The sequence below is a fragment of the Mobula birostris genome, chromosome 27 (genome assembly GCF_030028105.1).
Source record: "Mobula birostris isolate sMobBir1 chromosome 27, sMobBir1.hap1, whole genome shotgun sequence".
Classification (NCBI taxonomy): Eukaryota; Metazoa; Chordata; class Chondrichthyes; order Myliobatiformes; family Myliobatidae; genus Mobula; species Mobula birostris.
In genome coordinates this window covers 24943500-24969224 of record NC_092396.1, presented here as the reverse complement: position 1 = coordinate 24969224, position 25725 = coordinate 24943500, and the positions used below count along the sequence as shown (strand labels likewise).

Below are 25725 nucleotides of genomic sequence, written 5' to 3'. Positions count from 1 at the left end.
TGTCCTCATAATCTAATCTAATCTAATCTACAGCCTCATGTCTGTGTGGATAGGTTTCTATCGGCTTTGTACAATCTGGGCACTGCAATTTTTCCCCATTCTTCTATACAAAGCTGTTCAAGTTTTGTCAGATTGCACGGGATCGTGAATGAACAGCTTTTTTGAAGTACAACCACAAATTCTCAATTGGATTGAGATCTGGTCACTGACTTGGTCACTCCAGGACATTAACTTTGATATTTTTAAGCCATTCCTGTGTAGCTTTAGCTTTATGCTTGGGGTCATTGTCTTGCTGGAAAACAAATCTTCTCCCAAGTTACAGTTCTCTTGCAGACTGCATCAGGTTTTCCCTGTATTTTACTGCATTTGTTTTACCCTCTACTTTCACAAGCCTTCCAGTGCCTGCTGCAGTGAAGCATCCCCACAGCACAATGCAGCCACCACCATGCTTCACGGTAGGGATGGTGTGTTTTCGATAATTCAGCTTACACCAAACATAGCATTTAAGTCTATTGACAGCCAACAAGCTCAATTTTGGTTTAATGGGACAATGGTACCTTCTTCTAGCTGACATAGAGTCTCCCACATGCCTTCTGGCAAATTCTAGCCAAGATTCCTTGTGAGATTTTTTTCAACAGTGGCTTTCTCTTTGCCACTCTCCCATAAAGCTGTGACTGGTGACATACCCGGGCAACAGGTGTTGTATGTGCAGTCTCTCCTATCTCAGCCACTGAAGCTTGGAACTCCTCCAGAGTTGTCATAGGTTTCTTGGTGGCCTCCCTCACTAGTTCCCTTCTTGCATGGTCACTCAGCCTTTGAGGATGGCCTGCCCTAGGCAGATTTCCAGCTGTGCCAAATTCTTTCCATTTCTTGATGACTGACTTAACTGTACTCCAAGGGATATTCAGTGGCTTGAAAGTTTTCTTTTATCCATCTCCTCACTTGTGCTTTACAAAAATCTTTTCACAGAGTTGCTTGGAGTGTTCTTTTGTCTTCATGTTGTAGTTTTTGCCAGGATACTGACTCACCACCAGTTGAACCTTCCAGATGCAGGTGTATTTTTACTAGAATCAATTGAAACACCTTGACTGCACACAATGATCTTCATTTAATTATGTGACTTCTAAAACCAATTGGCTGCACCAGTGATGATTTGCTGTGTCATATTATAGGGTGTGAATACATACGCAATCAATTATTTTGTATTTTATATTTGTAATTAATTTAGATCACTTTGTAGAGATCTGTTTTCACTTTGACACGTTTCTGTTGAACAGTGTCAAAAAAAGCCAAATTAAATCCACTGTGATTCAGTGTTGTAAAACAATAAAACATGAAAAACTCGGGGGGGGGGGGGAATATTTTTAAAGGCACTCTAAGTTGCAATCAAATTATTTTACTGTGGAAAACTTCAAATCATAGGCACTTTCATCCTTCCTACAGTCCATGCTTTCCAACAAGGACAAGTAATAACACTCAAGAATACTGACTAACAGTTCCTCATTGCAGCCAAAAGCACTGATATGAATTGTAGTACTTCTAATGTTATCCTGACTTGAGTTCAGAAGGAAGCAAACATTTGTAATCAATTCAATGATCCACTGAACATCAAATTAAAGCTGAAACTATCCATGGCAATTCCTCGGCCCCCTATGGCACAGACATAGTAGAAACATAGCAATTCTAATATAAAGCAACTAACCAGTCATCTTCAACCTCCTCCGTGTAGACTCTAGCTATGAACTGCTGGTTAAATGAATCCTGCAAGAAAACAACCAAAATATTAGTGTCTTTTATTTGATCCTTATAACATCTTTGGTAAAATTTATTTATAATTAATAACTAAAGCAAAGAAATTTTGAAAATATTTTACAGGACCATAAAGTATATAATCCTCAAACATTTAAAAGAAAAAAATTTGGATAAAATAAAAAATTCCATCAGAAGTTGTATATTATTCAATTCTAGAAGTCCACTCAGCAATACGAATTGCATCCTGAAATTGTATCATTTCCCCAGACAAGCAAAATTACATTCAATTATGTGATTATAGTAAAATTACTCATGCCAAAGTTAGTTCAATGTTTATTATTATATCTGATGTCACAGAACACGTTGATTCCTTAAGGTTGTTGTAGCCAGGGGTGATAGTGGAGATAAGCTCCCATTACACACTAAATGCTCCTAATGGCATACATCTCAAATAGCTTCTGACAACCAAGTCCAGCAACTGACTTCCACGTGTGGCTTAGCTACACGTGAATCTGCTTCTACTGACAGGAGAAGGTTAAAGTTAAAAAAAGTTAAAGTCTGTCCCGGTGCTTATGCCGGTTTCTGTGGCATGAAGCGACTGAGAGTACGAGACTCCCTCCCGAATGGGAGGCCAGTCTATTACGAGGTTAACCCCCAGCATTTGCTGGTACCCATTTTCAGCTGGGTGGACTGGAGCAGTGTGTGGTTAAGTGCTTTGCTCAATGACACAACACGCTGCCTTAGCCGAGACTCGAACCCACGACCTTCAGATCGTGAGCCCAACACCCTAACCACTTGGCCAAGCGCCACACAACAGGAGAAAGGGAAGAGGCAAATTATTGGAACCTTAAAAACTGTTGCTTTGGGTAGATGGGGCTTGTCAGCTGTGGTTGGCAGCTCATCTGGGAGGAGGAAAACTCTGATCACAAACCTCCACTGCCTTGCGGCTATACCCACTCATGGGGAAGGCTTTGGGAGTAAACCCTGAGGAAAGGTCTGGAGCTGGACTCCCACGGGCAGTCCTATGTAGAGTTCAATGACGAGTGGCATGAAGTAATGCTTACCATTTCAAAAAAAAAAGTAGGCTACATATGCAACAAATATGGACAGAAAAAAAGTTGCACTGTTTTTTCCTTTCTGTGTTATATGTACTACTGTGCTTTACATCCTGGTCCACAGAAACGTCATCTGATTTGGCGGTATACATGTATATAGGTAATTGACAATAAACTTGACGACTTGTACTTTTCCCAACAGTATCTTTTTACTGAATTGAATTGACTTTATTACTTACATCCTTTATATACATGAGTAAAAATCATTATATTACGTCTCCATCTAAATGTGCAATGTGTAATTTATAGTAATTTATAATAAATAGTATGTACAACAGGACAGTCAATATAACACAGAAATACAATTGTATCAGCGTGAATTAATCAGTCCGATGGCCTGGTGGAAGAAGCTGACCCAGAGCCTGTTGGCCCTGGCTTTTATGCTGCGGTACCATTTCCCGGATGGTAGCAGCTGGAATAGTTTCTGGTTGGGGTGATTTGGGTCTCCAATGATCCTTCGGGCCCTTTTTACACACCTGTCTTTGTAAGTGTCCTGAATAGTGGGAAGTTCACATCTACAGATGCGCTGGGCTGTCCGCACCACTCTCTGCAGAGACCTGCGATTGAGGGAGGTACAGTTCCCATACCAGGCAGTGATGCAGCCAGGGATGCTCTCAATTGTGCCACTGCAGAAAGTTCTTAGGATTTGGGGGTCCATACCAAACTTCTTCAACTGAGGTGAAAGAGGCGGTTTCTCCAGATATTATAAAGTCTATTTCTGAAATTAAAATAGCCTATCCTCCCACCAAGTTATCAATAAGATCACAAGACATAGGAGCAGAATTAGGCCATTCAACCCATCAAGTCTGATCTGCCATTCCATCATGGCTGATTTATTTTCCCTCTCAACTCCCATTCTCCTGCCTTCTCCCTTGTAGTCTTGGATGCCTTTACTAATCAAGAACCTACCAACCTCTGCTTTAAGTATACCCAATGTAAAACCATTCTTTTCTTTAATACCATGGGCTCTTGAACAATTAAGGCTTTCTCTGTATTGATGATTGATAGGGGTGGTGAGGACTGCCAAAGAACAGGTAATGTGGGCAGAGGGAGTCAGATAAAGGGGGATGGAAGTATTGAGACAGAAGTTGGCAGGTAATAGGCAGAAGCAGGTTAGTGAGGGAATGAAGGGCAAATGAAACCAAATAGGGGAAGGTGGTGAGTGTAGGTATCGAGGGGGTGAGGGATAGAAAAGTGAACAAAGGGAGAGAAAACCCAGGTAGATGGGTGGGAACAGGAAAGGAACACAGGGTGGTCCCTGTCTACATACATTTCTCCCCCCTTGCTTCACATCCCCCATCTCATTCTAGCTGCCTATATTTTTCTTCCCTTACATCTATCACCAACCAGTCTCTGTCTTAACACTCTCTCTCACTATTACATAATAGCTATCAACTCTGAACACTCCCAGTCCTAATGCATGCCCTCAATCCAAAGCATTAGAACATCCCTTTGCCTTCTCAGATGCTGCTTGACCAAGTGAGTTCTTCCAGCAGTTCAGTGTCTGTTCCATTGCGGCATTCAGAATTTAATTTAATACTGCTGCATTGCAAGCTTATAAACTGATTGAGCATCATTAATGCTATTATATCCCAAGCGTGGGCTGTATTTTCTTACCTTGATTACAACCCAATCAGACTGACTCAGATGACAGGGATGGCATTTAAAAAGTACTTCCAGAACTGGTTTCCAATAAAAAATAAGCCATAGTATTCCTACTGTTAGGACAGTAAGAATATAGTAGAGAATTTTTCGCCATTGCACTTCCTTGTATCCAGTCACCTCCTGCACAGAAAATACATCAGTATTACAATCACAAAGAACCTGAGAATCCCTTTAATAATTGCACCACGCATTGTTGAATAGGTCACCGCAAAATTATCCATGCCCAAAATCTAATACATTTCTAAAACCCAAAGCAATAATGAAATTAAGCAGTCCTGCTGAAGAGTCTCAGCCCGAAACATCGACTGTACTCTTTTCCATAGACGCTGTCTGGCCCGCTGAGTTCCTCCAGCATTTTGTGTGTATTGCTTGGATTTCCAGCATCTGCAGATTTTCTCTTGTTTGTGATGAAATTAAGCAGAACACTCTGGATCTGTATTCTTTAAAACTCTGCTGCTTATAAATCTTGGATAAAAGCAAAGCAGCAGAATACTTGGTTGTAATGAATATTTGTCCCTGCATGGTCATATGCACCAACTTATTGGAGTTCACTGCCACATTGAGAGCCTTCACGTGAAATCTTACTTCACTCACTTAGGTGCTCCAATTAGAGACAGAAATGATGTGCAGCCTGGACCCGGTCTGTCTACTGCAGAACTGATGAACCCCTGGATAAACAGGTGGAGGAAGGAAACAAATTGTCTAAAGTTTCCAATGTACATCTCCACAGAACGCTTGGTAATTATTAAGGACCAACTTTAAATAGCCTTATGTCGCAGACCAAAGTCACATGCAGGCAGCATTGGCTAAATCCAAAGCTGGCAAAGAAGAGAATATAAAAAGATACAGGTGAGCCCCATGTCAGAGTGGTTACTCTCCTAGAAAACCATCCGTAACACAATTTTCTGTAACACAGAACCCCTTTTCCCATTGAATCCCAGGTTTTGTGATGAGTTCCCTCAGAATATCCTTCTCTCACGTTAAGCCAGTATAATGACCCATTGCTGAAGTCAACATTAGACTGGTATGATGGACAAACACAGGCAAAAGCAGCAACAGATTCTGTTAATTTTAGTTGTGTCGCTCAATATTTCATTCCATTTTTCATATTTTTGGGTAGAGTTTCTGGGTGAATTTCTGTAACCAGAATGGCAGTAACATGAGGTTCATCTGAACATATTTTCAAGAAGAGAATTAACTATTTAACATTCATAAACTTCTACCAAACTTGACCGTCATCAAAATTTCCTAATGTCTGCATAATACTTACTGTGGGTACATTGGTCCCAGTGTACTGGACTGTGCCATAATCTGACTGGTTCTTCAGCAGCTTGCTGCTATCTATGAAAGCACAGAGAATTATTTTGGTATACTGAAGTACAAAACCTAATATACTCTAGATCCTGATAAACTGAAATACAAGCAGAGTTAAAAATTCAAGTTGTAGACTTTTCATCAGAGCTAATTGGTTTAATTCTACAATCTACTTCAGCATGACCGAGTATGGGATCATTTCAGTGTGATAACTGTAGAACGGCCATAAAAATAACACTTCACACAAGAAAACAGATGATAAAATGAGAAAAGTATTTAGAGTCACCATGGCTTTGGGCAAAGACAAAGTTTTGAATAACTGCCTTAAAAAGTGATGGAGAATGTGCAGGATTAAACTATCAAGACAGCATAATTACAACACTTGACAGCATGAGCACTTGTAGTCAGTGAAACAAAGAAAGGATGTATAGAGACCAAAAACACAGGAACAAGCAGATGAATGGCTGAGCTCACAGTGACAAAGAACTCCCTCCTTACCCACGTCATACCCAATACAGCGCAAGAAAACAGGACTGGAGCAGGCAATTGCTATCCCTGTCTGCTTTTGTCACAGAGACAGAGTTTTGTAGATTAGAACAGTCAATGTGTACTAAGCTTACACTTCTGTGATTTGAAATCGTGAGGCCATGCTTAGACGTGACGAACAGGAGACACAATGTTTTGCAGAAGACATTAAAATAATAAGGCCTTTGTGGTGTAGTTCACACAGACTACATGTAAGAATAAATTTTACCACAATACAGATTCCAAGTTTCCCTCAAGTATTTGTTCTAGTGACCACCTTCCCAAACCACTTTAACTTAATGCCTTGTTTTCTGCATTATGTTGGTGATTGCCTTCTAATATTCACAAATCTCAGTTTTAAAGGAACCTGCTTAAATGGACCTCGCCCACTATGTCTGGAAAAATATTTATACAAAAAACAATCACATTCAGATTTCCCATCCTAAATAACAATGTCTGGTAGAAGTATAACCATTCTCCATACAGACAGCATTCAAGATTGTTTAATGTCATTTTTAGTATGCATGTAAAGAAGGACAAAATAATTGTTACTCCAACTCTGATACAGCACAAAAAAAACACAATTAAGATAATCAATACAATAAAAAAAACTCTTGCTCCCACAACCTATGGACTCACTTTCAAGGACTCATCTCATGCTCTCGATATTTATTGCCTATTTATTTTTTCTCTTTTTTAACTGCAGAATTTGTTGTCCTTTGCAACTTGGCTGTTTCTCCTGCTGACTATGGTCTTTCGTTGATTCTATTATATTTCTTGGATTTACAATCAACAATGCGTCTTTTAAGAGCCTCTTAGATACGTACACGGAGCTTAGAAAAATAGAGGGCTATGCACTAGGGAAACTCTAGGCAGTTTATGGAGTCGGTTACATGGTCGGCACAACTTTGTGGGCCGAAGGGCCTGAAACGTGCAGTGGATTTCTATGTTCTATGTTCAATTGCGATGCCCTGGAGATAGCTAATGAAACTACTTATTTTACTTCTTCATCCTTCACGTATAATTCTGCTACTAAGCTGCATGTGATCGGAACCTGTGATTTACATTATGATGGTGTACTTTTGGGCTGAATGAGCAATCTGGAGCTTGGCTGTCTCTGAGAGAGCTTGGTGAGGCTTAGAGAGGAGCGTGTGGCCTGGAGGCCTGGAAACCCATAATCGACTCTATTGCTTCTCTCTGATTGAGTCGTCGAGCAAGGTTGAAGTCGACGGGGTTGACAGCAGAGGTCAGGCAGGTGCTCGGTGCCACCTGCCTGCATTTGACCGGTCTTCCTGTCCCTCTCGCAAGCGTCAGAGGAGGAAAGTGCAGGAGCTTTAGGATCCATGTTGGAAGGATTGATTGGTGAGGATGTGAACTCATTTTGGGGTACTTTGAGGTTCATATTGCATGTGTTTTCAGATTCTGGTTACTCTTTTTTTTGCTTGTTTTTGAGCAAATTGATCAGGGTGATCAATGCGGACTGGGGCGCTTCAGCAAAGCATTACTGTGGCCTGCAGTGGGATAGTGGCATGGCGCTAAACTAAACTAAACTGAATACTACTAGACTCCTGATTTGATGGTTGATATTCTGCGTGTTGTTTACCATTTGTGCAAATTTGGGGTGTTTTTCGCATGTTGGGTGTTTGATGGTTTCTCAAACAGGTTCCATGGTGTTTCTTTGTTTCATTGCTGCTTGCAGGAGGACAAACTTCTGAGTCATATTCTATATACATACAATGACTTTTGGAATTTATGCTCCCAAAATAATCAATCTCAGGATTGTATATGGGTAACATATGAACTTTGATAATAAATCCACTTTAAAATTTGAATAAAGAACATAAATATATACATAAGATAGCTCACATACAGTTGCAAAAAAAAGTTCATGAATGCTTTGCAATTATCTGGTTTGCTGCATTAATTACTCAAAATGTGGTCTGATCTTCATCTAAGTCACAATAATAGACAAACACAATCTGCCTAAACTAATAACACACAAACAATTGTACTTCTTCTCATCAACCTGAGTACACCATTTAAGCAATCACAGCCTAGGTTAAAAGATGTGAACCTCTGGGGTAATGCCTTCTACAAAAGCTACTTGGAGTCAGAATGTTCCAATCAATGAGATGAGGTTGGAGGTGTGGGTTGTAGAGGTGCCCTGCCCTTTAAAAACACGCGACGCAAAAGAATATTGTCAATATTAAACCGGTCCGCGGTGCAAAAAAGGTTGGGGACCCCTGCAATAGCAAACCAAGGCTAAGTGTGGAGAGAATCAGCAGAATTTAGTTCTTGGTTCTCAAATAAACCAACTGGCAAATAATGAAACCAAATTAAATTTGCATACAAGCAGAAGTATTTGTTATGCAAAAAGACAACTGAGACGTGTCACCTAAAATGCAATTCTGACATTGTTATATTACTTATTGCACAAGTTTCAACCGAATAAAGGAAAGTAAATAAACGAGGGAACTAGAAGCACAAAGAGAAATAATGAATGCCAACATAGTTGCTCAACCTGGAGGATTGGCTGAGTGTTCCTGAAGCACATTGGAATTTTGTTTCAAGGTTACAAGGAATATTGTATTTCTCCTGCTCTTCTCTATCCCTATATCTGCTTCAAATGAAATAGCCTAAATCAACATATAACAGAAGATATGGGGAATGCCCATGCTGACCAAAAAAACAAACAAAAAAATCATTTGCAGGAGTTAAATACTGGATAGTGGCGTCTTAATGTTATTAAGATGTTAGTAAATGTTGAGTTAATCATCAAAATACTGGAGGAAAGCAAAATAAATAATTTGTTAAATTTCTACACTCAGTGCTGTATTTATTTTTAAGAGGTTTTTTCTAAAAAAAAATCAAGAGAAGGCCAATAAAATGATAAGTATAATTTTTCCTCAAACAATGGCGGGGGGGAGGGGGCGGGGGGAGAGAGAACATCAAGTTTTACAAGTAAGAGATACTGCTTTTAACAAGAGACCTCTGAAATCAATTTTAAAATAATTAAGCTGGCAAACAGTTACTACATACACTGGTAAGGAACAATTTTTCAAAGTATAGCTGAAACAAGTCACAAGACTTTAGAACATACTCTGATGACAATTGTTGTGGTTTTGTATTTTCAAGCAGGGGTTGCAAAATTGGGAATGCCTGATTTATTCTTCCTCTGCCTACATACTAAAATTCTCTTGTTTTTAAAGCTCTTAATGGTCTGGGACTGGAGTACATCACAGGATCATTTTTCATTTTATAATCCTGCTCAAGCTCTCAGAACTTCTGCTGGTCTCTTAAGTTTAAACAATCTCCCTCGAAAGATAATTAGGTCAGCTTTTCTGAACCACACTGTGGAACTTAATATCTAAAAGTATAAGGGATAGAGACTCAGTTCGACACTTTTAAATGCCAGCTCAAACCCTATTTACTTAACCTGGCTTTTAACTAACATGGTTTCATTTTTTACTTTCATGTTTGTGCTTTTATCCCACTGTAAAGCACCTTGAACTACATCATCTGTATGAAAAGTCCTCTATAAAGTTATTAATACTACTACTACAAACACAGAGAGCAAACAGTGGATCCACTACTCAGGCAGAAATCATCAACCTACTGATTCAGCCCCACCTAGAATTACAAGGCCATGGGACTGCTATGAATTGATCAATTTTCCAGTTTTTTAGTGTTTTTCTACCAGCCTATCTCCCACATCATTTGCTTAGATTATGTACTCTCAAGCATGTGTATGAAGCTCACTCATTTCTGCTCAGTTGCTCTTACAAATGAACATAAAGTGCATTCCAATCCCAAATGCTTCAAATAAACAACTTACCCTACTGGTATGCACTAATAGTTTAAAACATAAATGGTTTAATGCTTTAGTTAATGCTGATAAGATTATAGTACTGTGCAAAGGTCTTGGGCACATGCAAAAAAAATTCTGCAAAGCAAAGATGCTTTCAAAAATAATGAAATGAAAAGTTTCTAAGTATCAAAAATATAAAGAGCAATAAGCAGTAAAAAAAATTAAATCATGTCAATATTTGATTTAAAACTGCATCAGTTCTCTTGGGTACGCTGTTGTACAGTTTTATAAGAAGATCAGCTGGTAGGTTATTTCAATCATCTTGGACAACTTGCCACAATTGTTCTGCAGAATTTGGCTCTCGTTTGCTTCTGTCTCTCCAGGTAATCCCAGACAACCTCTGATGTTGAGATCAAGGCTCCGCAGGGGCCATACTATCTGTCGCAGAACTCGTTGTTCTTCTTTTCGCTTGAGACAGATCTTTATGACCTTGTCTATGTATTTGAAGTCATTGTCCTGCTGCAGAATTAAGTTTGGACAGATCAGATGCTTCCCTGATGGTATTGCATGATGGACAAGAATCTGCTTGTACTTCTCAGCATTGAGCATTCCATTAATTCAGACTGTCGATGCGTGAATAAAGTCACCAGAGAAAAGTACTGGTAGTTATGAAGCAGCCTCTTTATTCAACAAAACAAGATATAGCAGGCATCATATTGAGATCCTGCCAATGAAAAAGGTCTGCTTGGCCCAACTCTACACAACATTTTATATGCTAAAGAACAAAGAAAAATTCAGGATAATTCAAACAAATCCATATTTACAATGTTTCCTTGGAACTACGCACCCCAATCACACCTCCCTTCTTCGTACCCGTGCTAGTGACACCCAAATAATGAATTTAAATCAGCATTGTTTACTCATTTTTCAGAGTTGCATTTTAGATTTAATCTTCAATGTATATTCATATCTGAAGGTTGCTAGCTGAAACCAATATGTCCTAACCCCAAAAATGTTCAGCCCTCTTCTTGGCCGTCAGGGACAAAAATAAATTTGTACCAGGAAAGGACAACCTTAAGGAGGATCTACTCAAACAGGGCAGCAGAAATGCCCTGCTTTGAAACCTTTCCAATTGCTCTACGTGCATCTACATCTACCCTACCATCCCTAATGACAACCTACAAAATGTTACATAGAACATAGAACATAGGATAGTACAGCACAGTACAGGCCCTTCGGCCCACAATATTGTGCCGACCCTCAAACCGTGCCTCCCATATAAGCCCCCACCTTAAATTTCTCCATATACCTATCCAGTAGTTTCTTAAACTTCAATAGTGTATCTGCCAAGATGTTAAGTGGAGATTGTTCCAGAAATTTGAACAGAAGTGTTGAGAAATGCCGCTTCATTTGTATGCCTGTTGGCTCTTTCCCTACTAGCTAATTGTAGCATAAACACATTCCTTGTCTTAACTCCCTGATTCTCTAGTAGCTAAAACTCTCTTTCCAGGAGCACTAGCAAGACTCAGAGGGCCTCTCATCGATGTATAAGAAGGGACTGGGGTTGTCTCTATTTGAATGACCGCAAGGACCTCTCCCCAGTGGCACCCCCTTCCAAACTGTCCAGTTGATCACTGGCCTAACCACTGAAAGGGCCCAGCTTATTTGCATTCACTCCCCATTCAATTTGGGGGTGTTTACCTTCAGATGCTGTGTGCAATCTTTCTCAGTCTGCCATGCCATTGAAATTGTGGAACCTGATATCTCTGCTTTAACTTAAATCCCTCCCCAACTATTTTCCCCAATGTTTTCTATTCTATGCCTTGATTACAGAGTACTATTACCATTACACTTTAGCATGCTATTCATGGGTTTCTGTCACGCTCTCAGAAGCTCTGCCTTTGCATTTGCTGTAGGTCTGTTTCCATCAACTGTGGTCAGGTCTGGTGTGGCCGGTTAGGGTTTATCTCTTAGGTTCTCTGTAATTGCACAGTTATTGGGTACACTTGATCCCCTGCTCTGTCTGTGGGGGCAACAGGGTGAGTCATACAGTTTAACCTGCGTCCAGTGTTTCCACTGGCTGCCTCACTGAGTCTGCACACTGACACAAGTGTCCCTTGTTAAAAGTACCATCTTGGTCCTATCTATGTGGGAGCAAACCCTGTCCTTTCAGGCAGCACTCTCACCATGACTTGATCACCCAGTTGTGGGAGGACCATCTCCTTTCCCTCCGGCTCTCCCTAATCAACAATGCGCTGCTGTTGTTCTGCTCAGTCCTTCAACACGAAGATGCTTACAAAGGTCTTTCACATACTGGGTTATTCTATCCCTGTAATTCCCAGGCTCACCGCAACTGTTAATTACCCCAGAAGGGAGTTGCATTGCTCGTCCCATCAATAATTCATAGAGACTGAGACCCAGCATTCCGTTTGGGGTTGCTCACAATCTCATCAGGATTCCTAGCAATACATCAACCCATGTCTTTCCTATCTCAGTTACAGCTTTAGCCAAGGAATTCCTGATTGTTCGCTTCATTCTTTCTATCTTTCCTGAACTCTGATGGTGATAGGGTTCACGGATTCATTATCGAATCCCTAACAGTCAGCACATTTCCTTCATCCCTTTCCCTGTGAAATGTGCTCCCTGATCTGAATCTGCCTGGACCAGGATTCCCCGCCTTGGGAGGATATCCTGAACTCGAATTTGTGCAGCCGTGCTAGCAGTGCAGTTCCTTGTTGGGAAAGCCTCCACCCACTGACTGTACATACTAGACTGTAGCTTTTCCCCCTGCTTTTTGGCAGGAGCCCCATGAAATCCAACTGGATGTTTTCCCAGGGTCCCCTCGGCCATGGCTGGTGTGCCAGCTGTAGATTTATGCCCTTACCAGGGACATGCTGAGACAAATGATACAACAGGAGCAGAAACATTAACCCATGATATAACTTCAGTAGTATCTGCCTAACACATGGTGGGTCCATCCCCTGGCTTGATCATATTATTTCTCCCTTTCCTGAATCCACAATGACCCTTGCTTCCCTTAGGACGTCTATTCTAAGGATAGTACCCTCATTATTCATACAGGCCCAGAAATACACTAGCGGGGTGCAGCTTCCAATCTGTGACTCAATTCATTCTCCTTTCACCACTTTCGCTCCTCCACCCAAAACGTAAATAGCCTATCCAGTTGTTGGCAATGGTAGGTCAGTTATCAGTACTGAAGCCACTGTGTCAACTAACATCGTATTGCCAGCCCCCTAACAATGCTGTTGTGTACATCTGCAGGTCACCAGTGCTGGCATTGAGGGCTGCCGCCACATCTTTTTCTGAACTAGAAGCTATCTTCACCAGCTCTATGATGTGATCGACAGTCAGATTGGTCAGACTAGGTGCTAATGGGGTGAGAGATTCTGTGTCTGCCATGACTTTCAACTGTTTTTCTTTCCTCTCCTTTTGGACACTGTTTCCAACCCACAGCTGTAGCATATTAACTCCTTTACCCTTGCTACGTACCCCAGCTGCTGGCACACAAAGCAAAGCCTCTATGACGTCACAGCAGCTGCGTCCACTATAGTCACTTAACGATTTCTCTTGCACTTCAATAAATACTCATTAAGAATGAATTTAGAGCTGAAAATCATTTTTGATCCTGGGATGAAAAAACTTTTTTTAAAATCAATCATAAATATTAATCATGCAGAAAGGATGCAGGGCTTGAAGTGCACATCACTTTTAAGATTGAATCTTATGTGTCTATGTGTGCTTTACTTAAGGTGCAGTTCTTGGCAAATTGAGTTTGCATGGGAGAAAAATCCCTATTGTTCATCCCCATCCTTCAGATTGGTGGGGGGGGGGGGAGGAGAGGAAAAAAAAAATCGACCATCTGTCCCACTGTCCCAGACAAGAGAAAATCTGTAGATGCTGGAAATTTGAGCAGCACACACAAAATGCTGGAGGAGCCCCAGCAGGCCAGGCAGCATCTATGGAAGAGTACAGTTGACGCTTCAGGCCGAAACCCTTTCAATCGTGCATCATGTCTGGCCCATATATACTGCTCCACATTCACAGCAATTCCTGTAAATGCCAGCCGTCCTGAGTCCTAGGACCTACATAAGCTGTGACCTGAGTTTCCTTACAGGTTTGTTGATGGTATTAATCCAGTATTTCTTTAGGATGCTGGCAATCCTTCCAGAAACCATGGAAATATAAGGAAAACAGGCAGTAGCAACAGGTTCCCCCTTGGTGTTAGGTTTTCTGGTTTTCCCATCAGCCCTCTTAAGGGCCCAGTTGATTTCCTTCACCTTGTAGCTATTCTATAGGAATATTGTGCAAAATCATCTTATCTCTTCGTAAAGGGGCGGATGACAGGAGTATAAATACCACTGGACTAGACGTGTCCAGGCATCATCCCTGATGAAGCTGGCAGAGTTCGTCATCGAAATATCGGTTAAAATTGACTCCTGTACCCTGCTGGAAGCCCAAGAAGAGTTTATTTGCCATATATGCCAGGAAAGCAGTAGATCCTGTATCAAAAAAAAATTCTTTGAAAAGAATTTACTAAACTGAGAAATCTGAAATAAAAACTATCCATTCTAGGGAGACTCAGCAGGACATCTGCATGTGTGCATGGAGGCACAGAGTTAACATTTTCAATCAATAATTATTCATCAGAACTGTTTATAAAGACCTGAAATATTAGCTCTGATTTTCTCTACACAGCTGATTCTTTACAAATACTCAAGTTTTCAACAGATGCATGGATCTAAAAGCAAGATGATAAAAGCTGTACTTATTAAAATGATTTCTATTTGAATGTGCAACACCTTATCTTTAGTTTCCATCCTCTTGCAGCCACCAACACATATCAGGGTAAGGTAGCAGAATCAGGAGAAAAATTCCAAGTGCAGTGAAGCACATAGCCAATTGATTAAAGTCCTCGTTGTATTGCTCCATGCATTTTCTGACATTCCTGCTTATCATTTTAAAATATCCTCTAGATTTCCTCTCAACTTTCACCCTTAGGACAATTTCTTTCAATCTTCTCTCTATCACTGCCTCCCCACCAGCACTGGGAAGCTGACTATGTACACAAATTTAGCATTTGCAAATTGATATGGGATTAATCTGACGGATTATGGCAGGGTTTCTCAACCTGGGTTCTGCGGAACCCTAGGGTTCCACGAGAGGTCATTAGGGGTTCCATGACAGATCATGATTTTAAAAAAATAAACATTTTTTGAACTTCGTACCATGCTAGCATTCACAGTGGTGGGCATGACCGAGCAGCCCCATTAGCAACCTCACTTAAGGTCTCTCAGCCCAATATGGCAGTGCGCAGTCGGATCGTGTTTATTCTCAGTTTCTGACACAAGATAGGGGAGGCCATTGATAATTGGTGAGCGCTGTATTACACGGAGAGGAGGCCAGTCGGCTGATAATCGGTGAGCGCTGTATTGCACACAGGGGAGGCCAGTCGGCTGATAATTGGTGAGCGCTGTATTGCACAGAGGGGAGGACGGTAGGCTGATAATTGGTGAGCGCTGTATTGCACAGAGGGGAGGACGGTAGGCTGATAATTGGTGAGCGCTGTATTGCACAGAGGGGAGGACAGTAGGGTGATAAGGAGCATGAAGTGTGCTTTCTATGCATTGAATGGATTCACCCAACTTGGGCTGCGACATCAGCCTCTCCCTCCTGAATTACCTCCCACAATTTCCCCTTACTGTCGACTAACTTATGGGAGAGAACAAACTCTACCAGTGTAGTAGAAAATTGGAGGGAAATTATCATTCTAAAGATGATATATCTTCTTTTACACACCACGACCCAGCTTCTGGCCTGCAGTTTTGTTGTTGCTCTAAGCATTGCCAAAGGTGGACTGTGTACATTAGAAGTGAATTGTATTGTGAAGTTTCCGTATTTTTTGCGGTTTTCTCATTTATTTATTACACCTTTGGTTTATGGTTTTTAGTTACTTTATTATTCAACATTGTCAATAAATTTTCATGTTGTAAGTAGCATTTATAACCTTTATTAAAATTAAATCTACCGAGCCTACCTTTAGAAAAATTAAATCCTGTTTTGGCTTAAACCAGTTATTTAACAGAAACTTAAGTTTGCCTTAAGAGTTTTTAAAAATTAAGAAGGGGAAAGAAAGATTAATTTCAAGAAAGGTAGGCTAAACTTAATGACTTGTTTTTTTTTCCCAAGAAAGGTTGGCTAAAAATCCATTCTCTACTCAAAAGAGCATTGACAGTTATTTTTCGATTATTATATCTACTACTTACTGATCACACTAATGTACCGTGAGCTCTAGATACAATCATTTTTATGCAGGGGTTCCCTGAGACTTGAAAATTATTTCAAGAGTTCCTCCAGGGCAAAAAAGTTGAGAAAGGCTGGATTATAGATTTTTTAAACTACAGAGACACTGGCATTATTTTTAAGTATACAGTTCTGCTCCATAATTTTTTTAACCATGTCACACCCACAAAACAAAACAGTAGGCTGTCAGCGGGTCAAGGATCAACAATAACTTTATTCACCAAATACACTTGCTGTATTAGGAAATTGCTGTGGAGTGCTGGTGCTACATTCAGCAAAAAAAAATCCAATTATACAGAATAAAAATAAAATTAGAAGTACAGATATACACATTCTATTCCATAAATACATAAACACCAGCATGTATTTAAAATGTAAACAGCATTATAACATATGGTTTGAAGTGTTTATAGTGCAGTGTGGTGACTGAGGTAATAGAGGGGAAGAGGGGGCTGGCTAGAATGGCAGATCACATAAACTGCCTGGGGAAAGAAACTTCTAAAATGGTATGAAGTTTTTGTTTTAGTAGCCCTATAGCGCTTTCCAGAAGGGAACTTTTGGAAAAGGCAGCTTGCGGGGTGGGTAACGTCAGCAATAAAATTTCCTAGCCATTTTGTCCTGAACACGTACAATGATGGTAGACTGCAGCCAATGACTTTACAGTCCTTGGCATTGTTATGTTTAAACTCAATCAGCACAAAATTGCAATAATACTTGGAATTTGGATTGTGCACCGGAGCAGCTTGATGATGAAAACCCCTGTACAATTTCACAATACAAAATGAAAGTTGGTGCATGACAAACAAGCTATAAAAGTAAACTTATGAATTACAGATGAGTCATACACAATAGACCTACTATTGACATGATTTGTTCATTCACAATGCAAACACAAACGTATCACGGTCAAATATTATCACTGTTAGCCTATGTACAACGCATCCTGCAAATCGAGTAAACTTAAATCATCTTGTCTGACATTACTGGCAAGTTACCAAACACCGAACACTTAACAGGAAAGGAAGCTATTGAGGATATCTGTAAAGTTACTTTACAGATTTAGCAGATATTTTTGAATATTAATGTCTCAGAGCACAAAGTACTGACAATTTGTTTCCTCTCCTATAATTTCCTTGGGAAAAATAAAATGGAACAGGAAAGATTCCATTATTCCTGAGGCCCTGTGTTAAAGCTGAGACAGTTGGGGCACCACGGTAGCGTAGCGGTCAGAGTGACACTACTACAGCTCAGGGTGCTTCAGAGTTCAATTCTGGAGCCATCTGCAGATTGTACTTTCTCCCTGTGAACTGCATGGGTTTCCTCTGGGTACTCCGGTTTCTTCCCATAGTTCAAAGACACACAGAACAGTGGGTTAATTAGTCATTGTAAGTTGTCCTGTGATTAGATAAGGGTTAAGTAGGTGGGTTGATGGATGAAGTGTGGCTCATTGGGCCAGTAGGGCCTGTTCTGTGCTGTGTCCGATCAGACACCATCATCCCTGTACCACAGAACTCTGCACCTGCAGAACTAATCATCTACCACCAGTGGCACTGATGCCGATCATCATGAAGTGCTTTGAACGACTGATAATAGTACATATCACATAAAAGGCAGGAGGAGAGAGAGCAGCACACCGCGTGTGTGCAGCCCTCCGGTGAAAAATGATATCGTATCTGTTAAATAGGGGCCGTGGACAATTCTGATTTGTTGGAGAATGGACGTGAAAGCACAGAGGAACATCTGGAGAAATTTCTGAAACGCTCGTCCACTGCTGTCGTTACTGTGTGGTTGGGTTGCACATAATGACCCCATGCAGGGTCATTATAACATTATGCATATGGACATGTGTGCCTGATTTAAAAAAAATCAAACCGAGATATACGATATACTATTTTATGTATTCACAGTCATTCATGCAGTAAGATGCACAAATGTCAATTCAATGACATTTTACGTTTACACAGCTTTTAATTTGGGAAGCATCCCAATACATTTCACAGAAGCATTATATAAAATGTATTATTGTGGTATTATGACAGATGAACAAAAATTTAACCAAGGTAGATTATATAATCTACTTAAAAGATGAAACAAAAGTACACCACTGGTCACAGGCTTGCAATCTGGAACTCCTCCCCTTCCGATCTCCTCTCCTCTAAAACCCTTTGACTCCTACCAAGTATTTTGTATCCAACTGGCTGACTGACTCACCCTGGTTCCCACGTAGGCCCTGTAACAACCAAGGGCACGCCACAGGAGAGTTTAAGGACAAATAGGTGAAGACACATTTTCAAGTGATTAAAATAGGGACACTCAAAATGACAGATTTGGAAGGATGTAGGAAATGGTAAAATACCTTTCAAAGCACATGGGAGAGCAATTTATTGAAAAGATCCACAGATTTACAGTACATTTACACAATTGCTGCAAGCAAAAGCCTTGTTATTTGACAGAATCCAGATGCTCACTTTTGAGAATTGCTGACTTCTTCATTATTGTGAAGAGTTTGTAACTTAGACAACACCCAAGGAATCCCTAGTTCGGATTCCCCCCAGACCATACATATAGTGACTTCAGTTTACTCAAGCAACAATCAGCATTTTGGTTGCGAACCCAGACATGCACCTTTAATTTCTCTTTCGCTGGCTCAGTTAATTGCCTGAAAGATAAAAGAAATCTGAATACACTGATAATTTCTGTATAAACTGTCCTGATTAAAAGATTTGATGTTTTGTTTCTATGGACGGCAATTTAAAAGAGAAACAGAAAAGTAGTAGTCTTTCATACTACACTCAGACCCTGTTTAATGCTGAGGATGCGTTCCTAGGAGGTGAAGCCCTATGCGGGGTCATTATAACATTATGCATATGGACATGTGTGCCTGATGAAAAAAAATCAAACTGAGATATACAATATACTATTTTATGTATTCACAGTCATTCATGCAGTAACAACACACACGTAAGCTTAATCTGTACATCGGTGGAGCAGCAACACATCAGAGCAGCAGAGGGAAGCAAGTACTGGTTACATCTTAGAGGATGTTGTGGTGAGGTTTCTTGATGGCATTTCCTCTTTTCCATCCTTGTCCTCAGATTCACCCAGGATGCACTGCTCTGCCAATGCTTGAAGCTCTTTGTTATTAAGGCTCTCACCATGAGAATGCAGTAACTCTTCAACATCAAGCTGACACTGAACAGCTTCCAAACACTTAATCACTTGCAGTTTCAAACTCATGCTAATGCCGTTCCTAGACACCTTAGATGTACTACCCTCCAATGGAAGTTGCAGGCTGTTTTCCAGACATTATGAGTGAAAAAAATTGAATAAGATGGCGAGGAAGCAAGAACGTTTACACACGCGGGGAGGCAGAGTATGAACCAATACGTGATTGGCTGTGAGTGGCTCAGAGCGTATGTAGAGTGCTCTCATTGGCTGATTGAATGCTTTGCTGTAATTGCAGCAGCTCGAGAAGTTTTAAGTGTTGTTTGGAATGAATTTTTGCCATTTAAAAAAACTTAAAGAATTGAATGGCCATGTAATGAATCAGCTATGCTAGGTAGTGTTATGCAGGTCTGAGTACTTTCAAAGGCATCTCAAAGCACTTTACAGCCATTGACACATTTTTAAAAATGGTGTTACAGCAATAATGTAGGAAAAATTGTGATGTTAGCTGAGAGATAAACGTAAGGAGATTGTAGGTAATATTCGATTCCTAGGTGGACATTGAACCCTTGGACACTACCTCACATTTTTTTAATATAGTATTTCTGTTTTTTGCACAATTTTTAATCATTCATATACACACACACACACACACTGTATTAAGTATACTGAATATGACATCCCAACTCTTGTACTCACTGGCCTGTCCATCAGGGGCAAGCGTGCCACACACTAGCTTCGCCATCATGTGTAGTCACCTTCACTAAACAGTGTACTAGGTCCCTCTGTTCTACAGCACTCCTCAGGTTGGTATCATTTACTCTGCAAACCTTGCCTTTGTTTAACTTCCCTAGACCTATCACCTTGCACTTACCTGGGTTATATTCCTTAAGTGGGTCCTTTGCCCACTTTCCCAGATGATCTAGATTCTGTTATTCCCTCAGATAATCTTCTTCACAGTCCACACCACCTATTTTGGTGTCAACTGCAAACCTACTAATCATACCATCTATATTCTCATCCAAGCTGTTTATATGTCAAACAGCAGAGGACTCAGCACTTCTCCCCGCGAGCCATTACTGGTCACAGGTCCAAAATCTGGAAAACTAACTCTTCACTACCACCCTTTCAATGCTACCAATAGGCCAATTTATATTCAACTGGCTGGCTCACTCTGGATCCCATAGAGACCCTGTAACAACCTGGGGCAATCTAAAGGAGAGTTTCAAGCAGAAAATTCACACTAACATCACATAAAGAAATATTAGGGCAGATGACCTGGGTTTGATCAGAGTGGGGTTTTAAAGAACGTCTTTAAGGAGGAAACTGAGGCAGCTGGTTACTGCCAGGATTCTTAAGATGTTAACTGAAGGCATAGCCACCGATGTTGCAGCAATAAGTGTAGAGGTGTCCAAGAGGGTAGAGTTGAGTGAGCATAGGATTAACCTGAGATGACAATACAAATGCAAGTTGATTTCAATTCACAAATCAAAGTTAAAAAATTCAAAGTAAATTTATTATCAAAGTGACCATGTACTACCCTGAGATTCGCTTTCTTGCGAGCACTCACAGTGGATACAAAGAAAAACTGAATCGATGAAAAATATGAACACAGTGAAAAATCTGATAAACATACCCAAAAATAGGAACTTGATTTGGTTCACAGTTTCAAGTTTCAACTGGCGTTGTTTGGACATCAGCTGGCTCATGCTGAGGGGGAGCCACAACCTCATCTACACTGAGAAAAAAACTGCAATGATGTTTGCAGATACAAATATGTGTTTGTGGCAAACACGCTAGCATATCCTTCCATAGGCAAATGACTGGTGCTGGATGCATACAGAAACTGCATCTGTCACACTGGGTATTCAAATTAGTTTCTACATAATTATCAGCTAACAAGGACTGATACAATGTGCTACACAGACCTTACCTTACCCAACCAAACTATTAAATAAGTATGAAAATCTTGTTCAAGATTCAATTTCAGAAGCAAATATCTGCTAGATTTTAGAAACATAGAAACATAGAAAATAGGTGCAGTAGTAGGCCATTCGGCCCTTCGAGCCTGCACCGCCATTATGATCATGGCTGATCATCCAACTCAGAACCCCGCCCCAGCCTTCCCTCCATACCCCCTGATCCCCATAGCCACAAGGGCCATATCTAACTCCCTCTTAAATATAGCCAATGTACTGGCCTCAACTGTTTCCTGTGGCAGAGAATTCCACAGATTCACCACTCTCTGTGTGAAGAAGTTTTTCCTAATCTCGGTCCTAAAAGACTTCCCCTTTATCCTCAAACTGTGGCCCCTTGTTCTGGACTTCCCCAACATCGGGAACAATCTTCCTGCATCAAGCCTGTCCAATCCCTTTAGGATTTTATACGTTTCAATCAGATCCCCCATCAATCTTCTAAATTCCAACGAGTACAAGCCCAGTTCATCCAGTCTTTCTTAATATGAAAGTCCTGCCATCCCAGGAATCAATCTGGTGAACCTTCTTTGTACTCCCTCTATGGCAAGGATGTCTTTCCTCAGATTAGGGGACCAAAACTGCACACAATACTCCAGGTGTGGTCTCACCAAGGCCTTGTACAACTGCAGTAGTACCTCCCTGCTCCTGTACTCGAATCCTCTCGCTATAAATGCCAGCATACCATTCGCCTTTTTCACTGCCTGCTGTACCTGCATGCCCACTTTCAATGACTGGTGTATAATGACACCCAGGTCTCATTGTACCTCCCCTTTTCCTAATCGGCCACCATTCAGATAATAATCTGTTTTCCCATTTTTGCAACCAAAGTGGATAACTTCACATTTATCCACATTAAATTGCATCTGCTATTTATTTGCCCACTCACCCAACCTATCCAAGTCACTCTGCATCCTCTTAGCATCCTCCTCACAGCTAACACTGCCACCCAGCTTCGTGTCATCCGCAAACTTGGAGATGCTGCATTTAATTCCCTCATCCAAGTCATTAATATATATTGTAAACAACTGGGGTCCCAGCACTGAGCCTTGCGGTACCCCACTAGTCACCGCCTGCCATTCTGAAAAGGTCCCGTTTATTCCCAGTCTTTGCTTCCTGTCTGCTAACCAATTCTCCATCCACATCACTACCTTACCCCCAATACCGTGTGCTTTAAGTTTGCACACTAATCTCCTGTGTGGGACCTTGTCAAAAGCCTTTTGAAAATCCAAATATACCACATCCACTGGTTCTCCCCTATCCACTCTACTAGTTACATCCTCAAAAAATTCTATGAGATTCGTCAGACATGATTTTCCTTTCACAAATCCATGCTGACTTTGTCCGATGATTTCACCGCTTTCCAAATGTGCTGTTATCACATCTTTGATAACTGACTCCAGCAGTTTCCCCACCACCGACATTAGGCTAAGCGGTCTATAATTCCCCGGTTTCTCTCTTCCTCCTTTTTTAAAAAGTGGGGTTACATTAGCCACCCTCCAATCCTCAGGAACTAGTCCAGAATCTAACGAGTTTTGAAAAATTATCACTAATGCATCCACTATTTCTTGAGCTACTTCCTTAAGCACTCTAGGATGCAGACCATCTGGCCCTGAGGATTTATCTGCCTTCAATCCCTTCAATTTACCTAACACCACTTCCCTACTAACATGTATTTCGCTCAGTTCCTCCATCTCACTGGACCCTCTGTCCCCTACTATTTCTGGAAGATTATTTATGTCCTCCTTAGTGAAGACAGAACCAAAGTAATTATTCAATTGGTCTGCCATGTCCTTGGTCCCCATAATCAATTCACCTGTTTCTGTCTGTAGGGGACCTACATTTGTCTTTACCAGTCTTTTCTTTTTTACATATCTATAAAAGCTTTTAGAGTCAGTTTTTATGTTCCCTGTCAGTTTTCTCTCATAATATTTTTCCCCTTCCTAATTAAGCCCTTTGTCCTCCTCTGCTGAATTCTGAATTTCTCCCAGTCTTCAGGTGAGCCACTTTCTCTAGCTAATTTGTATGCTTCTTCTTTGGAATTGATACTATCCCTAATTTCTCTTGTCAGCCACGGGTGCACTACCTTCCTTGATTTATTCTTTTGCCAAACTGGGATGAACAATTGTTGTAGTTCATCCATGCAACCTTTAAATGCTTGCCATTGCATATCCACCGTCGATCCTTTAAGTGTCATTTGCCAGTCTATCTTAGCTAATTCACGTCTCATACCTTCAAAGTTACCCCTCTTTAAGTTCAGAACCTTTGTTTCTGAATTAACTATGTCACTCTCCATCTTAATGAAGAATTCCACCATATTATGGTCACTCTTACCCAAGGGGCCTCTCACGACAAGATTGCTAATTAACCCTTCCTCATTGCTCAAAACCCAGTCCAGAATAGCCTGCTCTCTAGTTGGTTCCTCGACATGTTGGTTCAAAAAACCATCCCGCATACACTCCAAGAAATCCTCTTCCTCAGCACCTTTACCAATTTGGTTCACCCAATCTACACGTAGATTGAAGTCACCCATTATAACTGCTGTTCCTTTATTGCACACATTTCTAATTTCCTGTTTAATACCATCTCCGACCTCACTACTACTGTTAGGTGGCCTGTACACAACTCCCACCAGCGTCTTCTGCCCCTTAGTGTTACGCAGCTCTACTCATATCGATTCCACATCTTCCCGGCTTATGTCCTTCCTTTCTATTGCGTTAATCTCTTCTTTAACCAGCAACGCCGCCCCACCTCCCCTTCCTTCATGTCTATCCCTCCTGAATATTGAATATCCCTGAACATTAAGCTCCCATCCTTGGTCACCCTGGAGCCATGTCTCTGTGATCCCAACTATATCATAATCATTAATAACAATCTGCACTTTCAATTCATCCACCTTATTACGAATGCTCCTTGCATTGACACACAAAGCCTTCAGGCGCTCTTTTACAACTCTCTTAGCCCTTATACAATTATGTTTTCTTTAACTTTCTATCATAAAAGTTAGGTCCATGCCAAAGACCAGATCTCAGAAAATTCATTTATATATAAAAAATATTTTGTTGACAGCTCCAACGTTGAAATGTGAGAAGATGCTCAAAGTTCAAAGTAAATTTTATTATCAAAGTACATATATGTCACCATATACAACCTTGAGATTGATTTTCTTGTGGACAAACTCAAGTCTCTGGAGTAGTAACTATAACAGAATCAATAAATGAGCAGCAAACTAGGGCTTTCGATGAGAGTGCAGAAGTTAAACTGGGCAAATAATATAAATAAATAAGCAATAAATGTCAAGAACATGAGATGAATAGTCCTTGAAAGTGAGTCCATTGGTTGGGAGAACATTTCAATGATGGGCAAGTGAAGTTATCGCCTTTGTTCAGAGCCAGGTGGTTGAGGGGTAGTACCTGATCTTAAACCTGGTAGAGCGGGACCTATCTTGTATCTTCTTCCTGACGGCAGCAGTGAGAAGACAGCATGTCCTGGGTGGTGGGAGTCCCTTTCATAAAAACAGCATTTCACGTACAAACCATGTGCTCAATGGGTGGGAAGGCTTTACTCATGACGGACTGGGTCATATCCACTACTTTTAGTACAATTTTCTGTTCAAGGGCATTGGCATTTCCCTACCAGTCTGTGACGCAGCCAGTCAATACTACACATCTGTACAAGCTTGTCAAAGTTTTAGATGTCATGCCAAGTCTCCACAAACTCCTAAAAAAGTAGAGGTGCTGCCGTGCTTTCTTCATAACTGCACTTAATTTTTCTACTGAAAAATAAAATTTCTTCATGATTTTTCTATTAGCAGTTTTCTGTAAAAGCAGCATGCCATGCTGGAAGTGTGTTTTGGTTTCGGCTAAGATAAGGACACACGTTGTCCTCCGGAGGAATGTGGGTCAGCCAATCAGGATTGTGGGGAGGAGTTTCTGAAGGACAGAAGTTTGGTGCGGGGGTTTTTTGGTGGGAGCTGCAGAGTGGGACAGAAGGGAAGGTGCCACAGAAAGCCGATGGAAGGAGAGTCCCCGTTTGCCCGAAGTGTTTCACACAGATGAATGCCTTCAAGGAGGAAGGCCCAATACTC

At 40.8% G+C, this 25725-nt stretch overlaps 1 protein-coding gene across 2 annotated transcripts in view; it reads right to left on the bottom strand.

The window, feature by feature from the left end:
- Positions 1–25725, bottom strand: part of atp13a2 (ATPase cation transporting 13A2) — a 94754-nt gene that overhangs the window by 61865 nt on the left and 7164 nt on the right. For both annotated transcript variants that reach the window (XM_072244938.1, XM_072244939.1), the window contains exons 2-4: positions 5803–5873; positions 4485–4652; positions 1703–1761 (exon numbers count right to left, since the gene is read on the bottom strand). In XM_072244938.1, coding sequence (XP_072101039.1) covers positions 1703–1761; positions 4485–4652; positions 5803–5873 — 298 coding nt within the window. The remainder of the gene's footprint in view (positions 1–1702; positions 1762–4484; positions 4653–5802; positions 5874–25725) is intronic.